This window comes from Microtus ochrogaster, chromosome 4 (genome assembly GCF_000317375.1).
Source record: "Microtus ochrogaster isolate Prairie Vole_2 chromosome 4, MicOch1.0, whole genome shotgun sequence".
Lineage (NCBI taxonomy): Eukaryota > Metazoa > Chordata > Mammalia > Rodentia > Cricetidae > Microtus > Microtus ochrogaster.
Genome location: NC_022011.1, coordinates 73,410,251 through 73,424,879, shown reverse-complemented (window position 1 = coordinate 73,424,879; position 14,629 = coordinate 73,410,251). Strand labels below are relative to the sequence as shown.

Genomic DNA, 14,629 nt, shown 5'->3' with positions numbered 1-14,629 from the left:
TTTCGAGACAGGGTTTCTCTGTGGTTTTGGAGCCTGTCCTGGAACTAGCTCTTGTAGACCAGGCTGGTCTCGAACTCACAGAGATCCGTCTGCCTCTGCCTCCCGAGTGCTGGGATTAAAGGCATGCGTCACCACTGCCCGGCTATTGTGTTGTGTTTTACTAATATATTCTCCTCTGATCTTCACAAAATATTGATTTCTTTAAATATACATTACAATAACGTATACTAGCATGAAGAAACTGCTATTTTTATGATTTTTCCACAAAATTGTAGATTAAAACAATTCATTCAGTTTACCAATATGGCTAAGCATTAATAGAGTCAAATTTATGCTAGGCCCTGAGAGCCAGATGTGCCACTCTTTTCCTGACCCTATGTTCACTGAAAACATTCAGTCACAGAGAAAACCTTTAGCTATAGAAAACAGCAACATTGACAAATCAAGACCAGGGAGTTAGGAGGATGGGAGGGATTCGGGGAGGGCGGGGTTACAGGACATCACAGCTTGGTAAAGGCAAAGATGAATCATTCTATATTTCTTGCCCCTAAATTTCCCCCTTTATTATCTTATACACTTACAATTTTCTACATTCAAAAGTAGTTTGATCAACTCACCTTAATAAGGCAGATTTCCCTGTCTCACAAGAATTTCTGAAATAGTTATATTATTTGGGGGATACCAAGTAAATGTCTCCTTCTGAGTGAAAAGAGTGAAAGAATAACTGGGCAGGGGGCTGGAGAGATGGCTCAGTGGTTAAGATCACTGGCTCTTCTTCCAAAGGACCCTGGCTCACCTTACAGCACCCACATGGCAGATCACAGCTGTCTAACTCCAGATCCAGGAAATCTGACACCCTCATACAGACGTACATGCAGGCAAAAACACCAATGCAAATAGAATAAAAATAAGTTATTTTTTTAAAAATAACAGGGCAAGTAGAAAGCAGCAAAGAACTGAAATGAGGTTAGAGTCATGTGCTCTTCTGCCCCTAGTTTGGTTGGGTTTTGTTGTTGTTTTTTGTTTGTTTGTTGTTGTTTTTTCTTTGGTTCATGTCATAGTATCTATTTTGGTACTTCTCATTGGGCTCTCCCATTTTCATTCTGCCCAAACCAGCTCCACCCCTATAAGTTCTTTCTCTGTTTATTAGTTTTAGTTTAATTAGAGTCCTGTAGAATGTAGTCAGGACTGTTTGTATGATTCCAAGCTTAGAACTAACCATCAGAGTGTGGTGGGCTTGCCAGTGGGTACACAACTTGATTACTTGCCTTCTCTCCTAAAACCTGTTGGTTGCAGAGAGCAGCTGTATGTGGTAGGGCCTGTGGATCTCTTCCATGTTTGTAGCTCACTGTCAGGAGGGCTCAACCAATTCTGCAACCTTTTCTTTCATCCTTTTATTTTATGTAGCATCTAAAGAACCATTTAATAAGAAGACAAGCAGAACTAAAATCCCTTGCTTTGACATTCAAAGTTTGTAAGTTATTTCTGAAACGGGCAGTATCTTACATGAAGCTAAGCTGGCAGGAATGGGTAACCACCACAAGTCCCCATCAAGAACACATACTGTGGATGCAAAAAGGCTGGCAAGATTCCCATCTCAACAGCAGCCACCAGACGTACGTGTGTGTGTGTGTGTGTGTGTGTGTGTGTGTGTGTGTGTGTGTGTAACTGGTTGTAGCTCCATAACTCACCCGGTTGCTAAAAACCTCCAACTGAAATTTTTATTGAGAAAGTAATTGTATATATTGCCTTTATTTTATATAAGGAAGATAAAAGACTTGTGTTACTAAGAAGTATAACACGTAAGGTTCAGGCAAGTTTTCATAGGTGTATGAAGAAAAGGAGATTACATGACTGAGTAGCACAGCACTGCCCAGGTAAACAACAAGAGAATCAACAGTTTTAATGGCAATGTCCCAAGTCTTAGAGTAGCAAGCAGTTAGTCACATAACTTTTGTGGCAACTTATATCACTCTTACTGCCTGCACCCTGCACGCCACGAGTTATCTGTCTGGTAGGAGAATTAGACCAATTGGACAGGCTGTCTGTATCAAACATTTGTCTAGAACAAACTAGAAGAGCATGTCTAGAATACAGGCTCTCTATATTTTTTTATCTTGTTTTTCTTCACTGCTATATTCCTAGTATCAGGAATAGTATCTACCACTCAATAATAGGTACTAAGTAGAGAGTGATGGGGGCCAATGGGAAGCTAAAGAAATAATCTATAGCTCTATTAATTCTCACTAAATGGGATTCAGACTAAATGGGATATAGTCAATCATTTAGTATTAGAAATCCTTAGAAAACTATGAAGAATCCCAGAAGTATGTACTTGCACAATGCTTAAAGTCATACCTTGAAATAATATTTTGAAAGTTAACCAATGATAACCCATGAAATCAGACATACCCTTTCAATACCAAAATTCAGACGTGAGGCACTTCTTCACATCTACTGTGATTCAAATTGCCCTTGCCTTTGAGGCAGTATAAAGCCAGTTTTGCGGCTTATTAAGACAAACATTTCATTGAACACTTGGGAAGCCCTTAACCCATATAGACAAGAAGTCCCTTTTCAGATTCCACTAGCAGTGCATGCAACGCCTAGAAAACTTCAATGCTTTAATGAAATGTTTCAATGAAACATTAAACAAAGAGATATGAAATTTCTTCTAACGTACATTTGGGGTTTGGAAGTTCACTTAGAAATCATAAACTTTAGCGCTGAAAAATTATTTAGAAATTTCCCAACTGAAACCTCTCATTTAACATTTGAAATACGCTGAAGTTTGTCGAAACCCAGTCCAGGAATGGGGTCATGTGAGGAGAATTCTGAGTTCTTGAGACCACTACAAAAAAATAAGACAAGAGTCTTGTGACCTCACTTTTTTCAAAACAAAGAATTGTTCTTAAAATGTGTTTTTGTGCTCCTCCCAGGCGTCGCAGGAGTGCGTTCACTGCGGGTTACTCAGTATTGCTCGCTGTTGATGTTCATTGTATAGTTAAACTATCCTTTAGATCCCTCTGTGCAGAAACATGGTTTTGCCCTGCCACGTGCAGCTTGTCCTTGTGATTGTAAACAGCCTAACTCAAGAGAACTTTACTCAGGTGACCCTTCTTATTAGCATAAATTGTCTGAGGCTCTGAATAAAGTTGACTATCGCATGAGACGTTAGTCTGCCTTATTTATCGGCCCTATTCTCCCAGGTTCCACCACCTCTAAGGGGTGCAGGGGCTAAAGTCAACTCATTTCTAAAACGAAATGCTGCTAAGGAGCTTTATCCGCTGTTGGGTAGCACTAACAATTTAACAGTTGTTTTTTATTTTTGTAATACAGAATTCTACTATTTTTGTAACAAAATGGAAGTATATACCATCTTCCAAATAACTATCTTTTAAATGCTTTAAGTTACCACTTCTAAAGATAGTTGAGAGTATCTTGCAAACATTTCCTATGCATTTTCCTCACCTCATGCTTGAATTTGCTACATAAGACTACTACTAAGATCACATCCAGAGACTATAAATCCTTTTGCTAAGGCTAGTGCCTTTTTATTACAAATGTACCAGAATCAAAACAAAAGAAAGTCTGTAAGACAAAAACTGCTAAAAACTAATCAAAATGAAACCAACACCCTATAAAACACACACAAAACAACAAACCAAAAACATGGAGTTCATTTTGTGAGTTTCTTGATGACAAACAAAATTAGATTTTGTTTCTTAATCTATTTTGTGTCTTTTAACTAGAACTTGTGGTTATCAATGTTGAAATTTATTGTTGGACTATGTGTGTTGGTTGCAGTCATTATCTTTTGCTGCTTTTATTCTAAGTTGTATTTTGTTTCAGTAATTGTAGCTCAATTTGTTTTCTTCCTAGAGTGTCATGGCTATTCCTGTTCTTCTCTTCAGTAAAAAGTGCACGTCCAGATTCTCTTTAGGTTTGGTCTGGTGTGTACATAAATTCTTCTGTATCGTGGAAAATTTTCCTTCTTTTTTAAGTATGACAGGTAGTTTTTGCTGGGAACAATAGCTGATGTTGTTAGTCATAGTATTTTAGAATTTGAAGTGAATTCCTCCAGGATCTTCTATCTGTACAAAGTTTCCACACTGAAATCACCTGTTACAATGATGGATTTCCCTTTGAACTTTTTTTTTCTCTTGTAGCTTTCAATACCCTTTACTTATTCATTCTTTATATTTTGTGTCTTAACTCTGATACAATATGAGAATTTCTTTTCTGGTCTTGTATATTTGGTTTGGTGTGATTCTTGTATAAATATGGATATGTCTTTCCTTAGTATAAAGAAGAATTTGGGGGGGGGTGTCTTGTGGAAAATGTAGTCTAAGAAAATGACTTGAGATTCTTCCCCACATCTATGCCTATAATTTGAAGATATTACATTTTTATGGCTTCTGGAAGCTCATGTACCAGTTCCTTTCTGGTGTTCTTTAAAGTCTTTCATATTCTTTTGTTATGTGGTCTAATTTCTCTGCTTTTATCACGGAGTCCTGATATTCTAGCTCCTTCTTCCAGTCTACGTGCACGTATTTCTGTTGAGTTTTCAAATTGGTTTATTGATGTTTTCAATTCCATTTTCATTCCAGGTTGAACTCTCTTCAATATTTCTATCTCTTTATTGAATTCAGTTCTCAATTCCTGTACTGTCTTTATTGTTTTACTTACCTTCGGTTTGTTCTATCTTGAGCACTACCCAGGCATCTGCTTTAAGTTCATTCCTTTTACATTCATTGACCTGTTTCCTGGTGTCCTCTAAATTTATTGGATTTTTTTATGAAGTTTTTTATTGTTCTTTGAATTTCTGTGTCTGGTATTCATCTAGGTAGCTCTCATGATACAATTTTACTATAAGACTGGTAAACTGGGGTGGGGTATACTGGGCTTGGTTGGTGCACAGAATGTAAAACCTGACCCTTGCCTGAAGTTTGGCAAAGGTGTACTAGGGTTCCTCAGACATGGCTGGTGCATTGGATGTAGGACCTGGTCTAGGTCTGGGGATGGGGGAAGGTGCAGGCAGAGTAGGGTCATGCATATGGACTCATCACGTTAAGTAGGGCCACAGGAGGCACAGGCCATGAGTATGGACTATGTTAGATAAGAACAGGCCAACACCTATTATGCTATAAAAAGTCTTAACCACATAAGCTAACAATACAAAATGAAAGACCTGACAACTTTATGTTTTAAAACTATAGGTTCCAGGGAATATTCAATGGGCAGGTTGGACTGCTCGAAGGAAAAAATTTTCTTAGATAGATATTTGTTTTCAGAGAGTTTGCTGAGAGTCAGCAATAACACCTTTGAGAAAATTAGGACACACAATTTAATACTGAAGGAAGCCAAATAATGCTTTACCTACAACAGCAGGCCCCTTTAATCCTGTGGGTAAACCCTGAAGCAGGGATAGTACATCAGAATAGTCCATGTTTTAAGAAAGAAGGATCAACTGACTGGGCTTCTTCAGGGCAGTTCTTTATCCAGTGTGTCATGGGGCAGGCTGCCTCCGTAGGCAACAGTCAACTCCTCACAGTGACAACAAGGTACTCAGATGTGAGCCATTAGAAGGCAAAGCTACTGATAACCAAGGAAATAAATGACTGAGTTCTCTTTTTATTATGTCCATGAATGCATTTATTTATCTTTCAGGTGCAAGTGCATGCTTTCATGCATGTGTGTGCGTGTAAGTGTGTGTGGTATGTATATGCTACAGTTCTCCTATGGAGACAGAGGACAACTTGTGGGAACTGGTTCTCTCCTTCTACAAACTGGGTCCTGTGGCTCCAATCCAAGTCATCAGACTTGGCAGTAACCATTTTTACCCACGAAATTCATCTCACTAGCCTATACCTCAGTTTTTAAAGGGATGTATTAATGGGTAATCCTAATAACCAGTACTAGAGATATACATATTTAACAAATATGAAATAATAAATGAAAACATATCATTGTTGTACTTATTACCATCATTCATTATTTAAACATACAGTATTTACACAATTCAAATTTAACTGGTTATTATACATATATTAGAAGGTAATTAAAATAATAAAGTTTCACTGTATTTTCCCTTTGTTGTCTCACACTTCAGACTGTACTAGTCCCACACTGATATGGAAGAGAAAAAGTAAAAATCGCTTAATCTCAATTTTTATTGAGGTTTGATTTAATCATAATCCCAAGATTATCTAGTGATAGAGATTTGACACCCTTCACTAGGCACTGACACATGAAGCAGAAAGAACATGCTGGTGGTGTTAAGGAGCATGGGTAGTGGGAAAGACACAATAGACAGTAAACAGAAGATGACCAAGTGGAGGAAACCAGTGGGAATGGAAACAGATGTCACTAATATCAATTCTGAGGATTTAGTAAGAATATAAGGTACAAAATAAGCACATAAAACTTCTCTTAGTTTTAGATAATAGAAGACAGAAATGGTACAAAACACGCACGAAACAAACAAAGGAAACAGTTTGGACAGCAAAAAAGTTCTACAATTGTTGTCACTCATCAGAATGCATAATATATGTGAATAAATAGCTAATACATTACTTCAAGCTGTTGTTGTTGAGAAGGTGATTATTTTTCACTAAATATATTGTACCTGAGATTTCAAAGATATTTTTATACACCTGGCATTTCCACTAGCTGCACTCAGAATGCTAAATTATGCTAGTTATTCTAGTAACTAAGATGCACACAAATCCTAGGAAACAACAAATTTCAGATAGAGAATTTTTAATTAAAAATATTTCTATTTATAAATTGTGTTTGTCTCCAATATCGGTCCTAATTCTCTTCCATTTAAAACATTTATTTTGTGCTATCTGCACCACTAAATATGCTCCTTAAAGTCATATTATTTTCCATTACATGAAGGAAGTAGCCACCACCTCTATAACTTTAGTGTTGCCTCCCAGTACAGGTACTCTACCACTTACTCCTAAACTACATCATCCTGCATATCACTCCTACGTTACCTAATTCGAGGTCCATCCAGATCTTATAAGCCTGTGTGTGAATTATAAACCAATTAATAGCAGAGGTGCTTGCCTTTTGGTGTGTTAGGAAGATAAGAAAAATAAGTCAATATAAATAAGACTTTTCTCAATTTTAAAATTGAAAATATATTTCGATTAAAAATTTTTATGTAATGTCATTTTTGTTTCTATGAGTAATATTTTATCACAGATAACTTAATTATAGTCATTAAGACAGTAGTTCTCAACCTGTGGGTTGTAAAGTGTTTGGGAGTTGCAGATCAGATATTTGCATTACAATTCATAACAGTAGCAAAATTAATTTTGCCTTTTTAAAAAAAAAAAGTGAGGGGATGCTGTGAAACAATGGTCTGTACCCTGTCTATTGTATTTTTAATAAAATGCTGATTGACCAGTAGCCAGTCAGGAAGTAGAGGCGGAGCAAGGAGAACAGGAGAATTCTGGGAAGAGGAAAGCCACAGTCTGCAGTCATCATCCAGACACAGAGGAAGCAAGATGTGACTGCCTTGCCAAAAAAAGGTACCAAGCTACATGGCTAACACAAACAAGAATTATGGGCTAATATAATATAAGTGTTAATAAGAAGCCTGAGCTAATAGGCCAATCAGTTTATAATTAATGTAGACCCCAGTGTGATTTTTGGGACTAAATGATTGCAGGACCTGGTAGGACAGAAACTTTGGTCAACATTCTTGGACTTGGATATTATTTTCTGTGTGCCATACAAAATATCTTCAATAGATAATGTATATTATCAACAATGTTGGTGTTGATTAAAGTTGTTTTCAAATATTATATCAGCTATAGCTATCAATTTATGGAATTAGTGAAACTAAAGATAAGACTCAAAAACTCTTAAACTAACTAAAATTTAAAAGCTTTATTGCAATGTAAAATTTAAAAATATTGTGCTTTTTAATGCTTAAATTGAAAAACACTCAATGGATAGTTAGTTATGATTACCTCTACTTAAGACTACCTAAGTTTTACCTCTCATTCAAATAACTAGCTTTATATACCTTATATCTAAGACAAGAAAAAAAAATCAAAGTTAAAACATTAAAAATTAAAGTTAATTCTGCATAAGCATTAAATACAGTGTGATAATTGCTAATACTATACTACTCTGTTCCTAAGTATTATTTGAAATACTTTATTTGATTTTCTAAAAATCCTTAAGATATACCTATTGCTATCAGTGTGCTAACAGTTGAGAGAACAGAGAAGCAGAAAGTTAACTAAAGGCCCTATGCTAATGAAAGGAGAGACCTGGCATTTGAACCTATGCAGCTTGCTGTTGGAGTGTGTACAATTAAACTCTAACGTGTCCACTATATTATCAGTCCTTCTCATTGAAGACAACACATAGAAATGGAGGTTTTTTTCTCATTCTGCTACCTGAATCAAAAACCAACTTTCCTAAGTCTCTGCTCTTGAGAACCTGCTCTGACAATCTTCTTGTCCTAGCATATCTCATATGATATGAATATCTATTTTTATTGTTGAGGGATTCCTCTCTGTATGCTGTGAATATGTTTTATTACCACTGGTTACTAAAGAAGCTGCTTTATCCTGTGGCAGGGCAGAATATAACTAGGCAGGAAAACTTAACCGAATACAGGGAGAAAGAAGGCAATATCAGGCAGACACCATGTAGCCACTCAAGACAAGATGTGAAGTAACAAACCATGAGCCTCATGGTAAATATAAAATAATAGAAATGGGTTAATTAAAGATGTAAGAGCTAGCTAGGAATATGCATGAGCCGTTGGCCAAACAGTGTTGTAATTAATATAGTTTTTTTGTGATTATTTGGGTTTGGGAGGACAGAAAATAAAAACATAGTCTCCTTTTACATTTTCTTTTCATTATGTAATTAAGTATAATTCCTTGGAACAGGTTTTATAGAAAAGATGGCAACAGTCTCTAGAATATTGGTTGGATCGAATAAATATCTGTGCATGGACAAATGCTTCTCACCATTTTCAGGTCTGCCTGTTGGCATCCTACACTGTACCAAAAAATCATATCTACAGCACACCAGCACACCATAATTACTTTCATATCAACATTTTCCATTTTTCACAACTGAAAATTTTACATTTCTCTTTGTAATGCCTATGGATTAGGCATATCAACTACGCCACCAAAATAACAACTCACCTTCTAAATCTTCTTTCTCAAAATGTGTTTTGAGAATAGAACGTGTTCCACCTCTATCCACAACTGCTTCTTCATCATTTCTCTATAGAGTAAGGAAAAATAAAATAAAATAAATATATGTATACATATTCTCAATTTCAAAAAGTAAGCTTGAATAAGACCTACTATTTAGATATTTAGTCTGCTAGATTATCAAATATTGAGTTAAAAGAGAAACTAAAATAAATTTGTCCAAATATTCAGAGTAATAAATTATTTTACTTCACATTGACAATACTCTTACATTCCTGCTGGCATCACTTTTTAGTGAGATGAGAAACAGAAAATAAATCCTGTCAGTTTAGTAACGGTCACTATTATCCCTGATAAAGAACTATTATTAACAAGATCACATTTTTAACTATACAAGGAAAATATGAAAATCGTTAGCATTGACACCACAAATGTTATGGCGGGGTGAAATAATTCCACTTCCATTAAAAACTGATCTAGTCCCTTGAAAGCAATTAGTAGGCAATTATTAGATAATGAAAGCCCTAATTATTTTTGCGTAAGTGTGAGGCACCTTATTGAATAAGAGTATAAATTATTATCACGTACATTAAATCTTCATTTAGTTTCCATATATATTTTCCAATTTAGAATGGCTGGACAGATACTACCATATAAACCTTGTACACATTCACAAAACATACTAAATAATCTGGAATTCAGCAAAATAAGGGGAAAGCATTTAATGTAATCAGTGTTATCACCATGATGAAAAAGAACACAATACTAAATAGTGGAACTATTCCCAGATTTTATCTGCTTGTGCATATATGAAAAATTTGATTTTAACATAAATATTTAACAGAACAGGAGAAATAAATACTTCAAAGAGTGAAGCTTCTGGGATCTGTTTCTAAGTCAATTCTAGTATGTGACTGGTTAAAAAAAATCTTTAAAAACCCAAAAGTGCATTGTAAAAGAGAAGAACCTTTTCTTTCTATCCGTCCATTTACTTTGAAAGGTCAGATATGGGTGACAGCTTCCTTTCGCTGGAAATACAGTCTTTGACTAAGTCCAGTACCATGTTATTATCCCTGGACCGGGATCGTTAAAGGAAATACAGTCTTTGACTAAGTCCAGTACCATGTTATTATCCCTGGACCGGGATCGGTAAAGGCAAAGAAGACAAGTGGAACCGGTGCACACATGCCAGGACTTGTTACTAAGACAAGACATAGATGTTTAGCATGTGCAAAACAAAATCAAAACAGTGATAAAAAATGGTCTGAGTCTCCGAGACCTAAAAGACTCGTTGTTGATCAAGGAGCTTTAGAAGGGAGGCAAATGGACAGTTTGTTAGATTCTTATTTGATATATATGAATGAAGAAGTTCCAGGCTACATAAACCAAGTGTCTACTTAGACTTATCAAAAGCATAGCAACGGCTGCTCTATCAGTTCCCATACTTGATTCAAATTACAACTCCAAAGATTTAAATAAGAGAAAATAAAAATCTACTTGACCAAAAATCCTGCTACACTGGCCCAAATTTATAGCCTTTATCATAACCATCTCCAAAAGAACATACCTCCTTTTACCAAGATGACTAAGCACTGAAAAAAGGAAATCAAACACATGGGAGTTACTGGGTCCTGTCCCTGGACTGACATTAATGACAGGGAACTTATAGCTAGAGCAGGCTAGATGACTGTAAGTAATCATCAGAGTTATAGCTTATGTCCATCTCATAGGTCCAGTGGGTTCCGGAACCAAGCGTGTGTTTTTTTCTCATGAGGCCAAGTGAATAACAGAAAGAGACACAGGTTATGGTTAGAAAAGTGTTCAATACAAGAGTGATGGTTTTCTTTCAATTCAGCCCTTTGCATAGCTGATGGCTGAAAGAAAGATGCCAGTATAAAGAACTAAGACATGTAGGGGAAAATCAATTAAAATATTATTTTAGCAAGTTCCAGAAAAGAAAATAGAATCTAAGTGCAAAACGACTATGAAGGGACTCCATTTTCCTGAGATCTAGAAGGAGGATCGGGAGAGCTGATGTATATACTCTGAGAAAGAAGGGAACATCAAGTAAAGAAGTTCCTACTGCACAGCCTTGGGGCATGGGTGATACAGGCTTTGTTATTTACCAACTTAACAAAGTGAGTAGCATTGAAGAAATGAGCCACAGATAAGAATAAACACTCAAAACACAAGCATCAGATATTACGCAGTAATTTGTTAATACTCACTATCTTCGTCTGAAGCATGAAAGAAAGTTAAGACCCCGTGAGAGAGACCAGGGCAACACGACATATATCCAGTTAACTTGTCTGAGTTGTTTACTAATTCTTTAACATTTTCAGAAGATTAGGCACTAGGCTGGTGGGGGCAGGGGGTATTGCATACTTGTCTTTTTTCCTACTGAAAAGATGAACTGAAGAGAGATGCTAGGGCAGTATGAAGACACCATTGCCAGGGACATAAAATGGGAAAAGTACACTTCACACATATTCCACTTTGTATCAAGTAAAACTGGGAAGTTCTCATGTCCATAAGAAGGACTGAATTATTTACACCTATAAATACCTTTTAGTTACAGCAAGTAATATTGGCAGTTTGGCACCCATTTCTTACAAATGTACATTGCCTTACGATAAAGGAGTATAGATGTTTTTGACCTAACAAGATCAACTGTTGTGTGCTTCACATGTGCAAAATCTACGGTAGAAGGACATTTTTTAGCCTGATGTCCTATGTCTTTCTGAAATATTCCAGTAGAGATCATAAAAGAAATACATACTATGAATGAGAAAAAATTAGAGAGAAATGAAAATGAAGAATTAATAGGCTATTGGTATATTCTTTATTAAAATATATAAACTCTTAGTTTGAGAAGAAGAAGCAATAGAGAAAACCAATGGTACAATTTATGCAATTTTCTGAACACAATAAAATTCAGTCCATTTAGAACTATTACTGATAATTTTACAAATTGTCTTAATATGTGTAGAAAATAAATTAAAATATGTATCACACTAAAATGCATTACTGTTTTTCACATATTTTTACGCTAAAATTAAGTCATGCATCCACATTCAAAGGACAAGAAAGCACTTTCCCACTTAATTGCTATGCACATATCACATAGAAATGACATATTTGACAGGGGACCAAACTAATGCCTCATCTATGCTAATTTTTTGCTGTCTATGTCTCACAAATACACCTGATTTTCAAGTACAGGATTACAGATGTATTTCAACCTAAAGTTATAGCCTCCAACATCTAAACAATTATAATATTTCCTTTAAAGAAAAATAAACCAGAAGCTATTCTGAAAATGAGTTTGGTTTGATTTGATGTGTTTCATTCTGAAGTTTTTACATGCACAACTCCCTTAAATGTTTCTTGGATATACAATGAAGACATTACCGAATGAACTTTTGTCTAAAAATATCACAGATGTAAATTGGTATTAATTCATGCATTTAAAGTTCTCTATTTTGGTTATGGTTCAAAGATCAAAATTATCAGAAAGACCTTAAGCTTCATTTCTTTTTTCATTGTTACTCGGCAAAACACTAAACAAGAATTGTGATACAGTGAATGTGGAGAGACCTATGGCTTTGAAGCTACTTTGAAGGTACTCCCAAATGTATAACAATGAACTTTAATTTTGTATTGAATCTCTCTAGATGTTTCTGAATCAATGCAACCAACCTTCCATATTTACTCATGTTTGAATCTATTTTAGCAGTGTATAAATATATGCTTGTCTTCAATACAACTTAACATTTCCTATGGATAAACTATATATGTGTGTATTAATACCTCTACATATGCATATATATATATTCAAAGAAAATTTCATATGTTTTGGTCATAGTCCCTTCCAACAAATTTTTCCCATATCCAAATTCCTTCTCTGCTCACTCACCTTTGTGTTCTTGTATTTTTTTAAGTTAATTAAATCCAGTTTCTACTGCCCATATATTCTTGGATGCATGGACTTCCACAAGACTGTTATCCACTAACTGGTGTCTGTACTCTTAGAGAAAACAGCTTCTCCCTCTTCCAGCAGCTATCATTTCCCAATAGATCCTCAGTTAGAGGTAAGACTTCCTGTCTACCTCCATTTTCCAGATTGGGGCTTGCAGAGGCAGGTTTTATGTACACTGTGGGATGTCTTCATAATCACTGTGAGGTGATGTGACACAGATGTCCCACTTGGGGCCAGGCATCCTGTACTTTCTTGTTCTCTGTGCCTTGGTTATTTATGGCTCTCTGACATATATTCATCATGTTCCAACCTTTAAAGGCAACTGCCTCCCTTTCTGACAAAAGGATAAATCTGAGGGACCTTATCCTAAGGAAGCCAGGCACAGAAAGGAAAATACTGCAGAAGCTTATGTTGATGTGGAAGCTTAAAACCAGAGCCAAAATCATAGGAATTAAAAGTTGGATGGTAGATGAGAAAAGGGAAAAGAAATGGGAGAAGCAGGCAAAAGGGCAAAAGTTTGCTGTTATATGGAATTAATGAGAAACCAATGCCTGTGCTTTTCACTGCAGTAAGCAGCAGTAAAATTGGCTGAGAAAAAAATTTTATTTAGTATTCCGACACAACAAAAATTAGCTCTGGGAAGTAATAGTTATGTGAATGCAATAATATACTTTATTATATTAAGTATATATGTGTGTAATATATACATATATATGATACTTTGATCTTTAGAAGTATTTCTAATTCTTTTAACCAGTTTTAAAGCTTTCTGTCAGTTTATATTTGTTGAACATGGCAAAGGTCTCCATAGAGACCTATTTGATAACAGTCCTAAGTTTTCTCTTTACTGGATCAAAATTTAAATTTTTTTCTTCTTAATATATTTTCTTTCATATTATACACCTGACCACAGCCTCCCCTTCCTCTACTCATCCCAGTTCCTCCCCCACCCTTCCACTCTTCCCCAGATCCAATGATTCTCCATTTCCCTTCAGAAAAGAGTAGGCCTCCCAGGGGTAACAACCAAGCATGGCATAACAAGATTCAATAAGGTTAGGCACAAATTCTCATATTAAGACTGTATGTTGGATCTTTTTTTTAAATATATTTATTTATTTATTATGTATACAATATTCTGTCTGTGTGCATGACTGCAGGCCAGAAGAGGACACCAGACCTCATTCCAGATGGTTGTGAGCCACCATGTGGTTGCTGGGAATTGAACTCAGGACCTTTGGAAGAGCAGGCAATGCTCTTAACCTCTGAGCCATCTCTCCAGCCCCTGTATGTTGGATCTTAAGAGCTCAGTCCGGTGCTCCAATTTGGGTCTCTGTCTCTATCTCGATCCATCGCTGATGAAGGTTCTAAGGTGATATGCAAGATATTCATCAGTATGGCTATAGGATAGGGTTATTTCAGGTTCCCTCTCCTCAGATCCAAATGAGGAGCA

General features: G+C 35.9%; 1 protein-coding gene across 6 annotated transcripts in view; it reads right to left on the bottom strand.

Annotated features, from left to right (window-relative positions):
- Positions 1 to 14,629, bottom strand: part of Slc4a10 (solute carrier family 4 member 10) — a 223,431-nt gene that overhangs the window by 125,572 nt on the left and 83,230 nt on the right. For all 6 annotated transcript variants that reach the window (XM_005346462.3, XM_005346463.3, XM_026778880.1 and 3 more), the window contains one exon: positions 9,189 to 9,270. In XM_005346462.3, the coding sequence (XP_005346519.1) occupies positions 9,189 to 9,270 (82 nt within the window). Of the gene's footprint in view, positions 1 to 9,188; positions 9,271 to 14,629 lie in introns of those variants that run through there.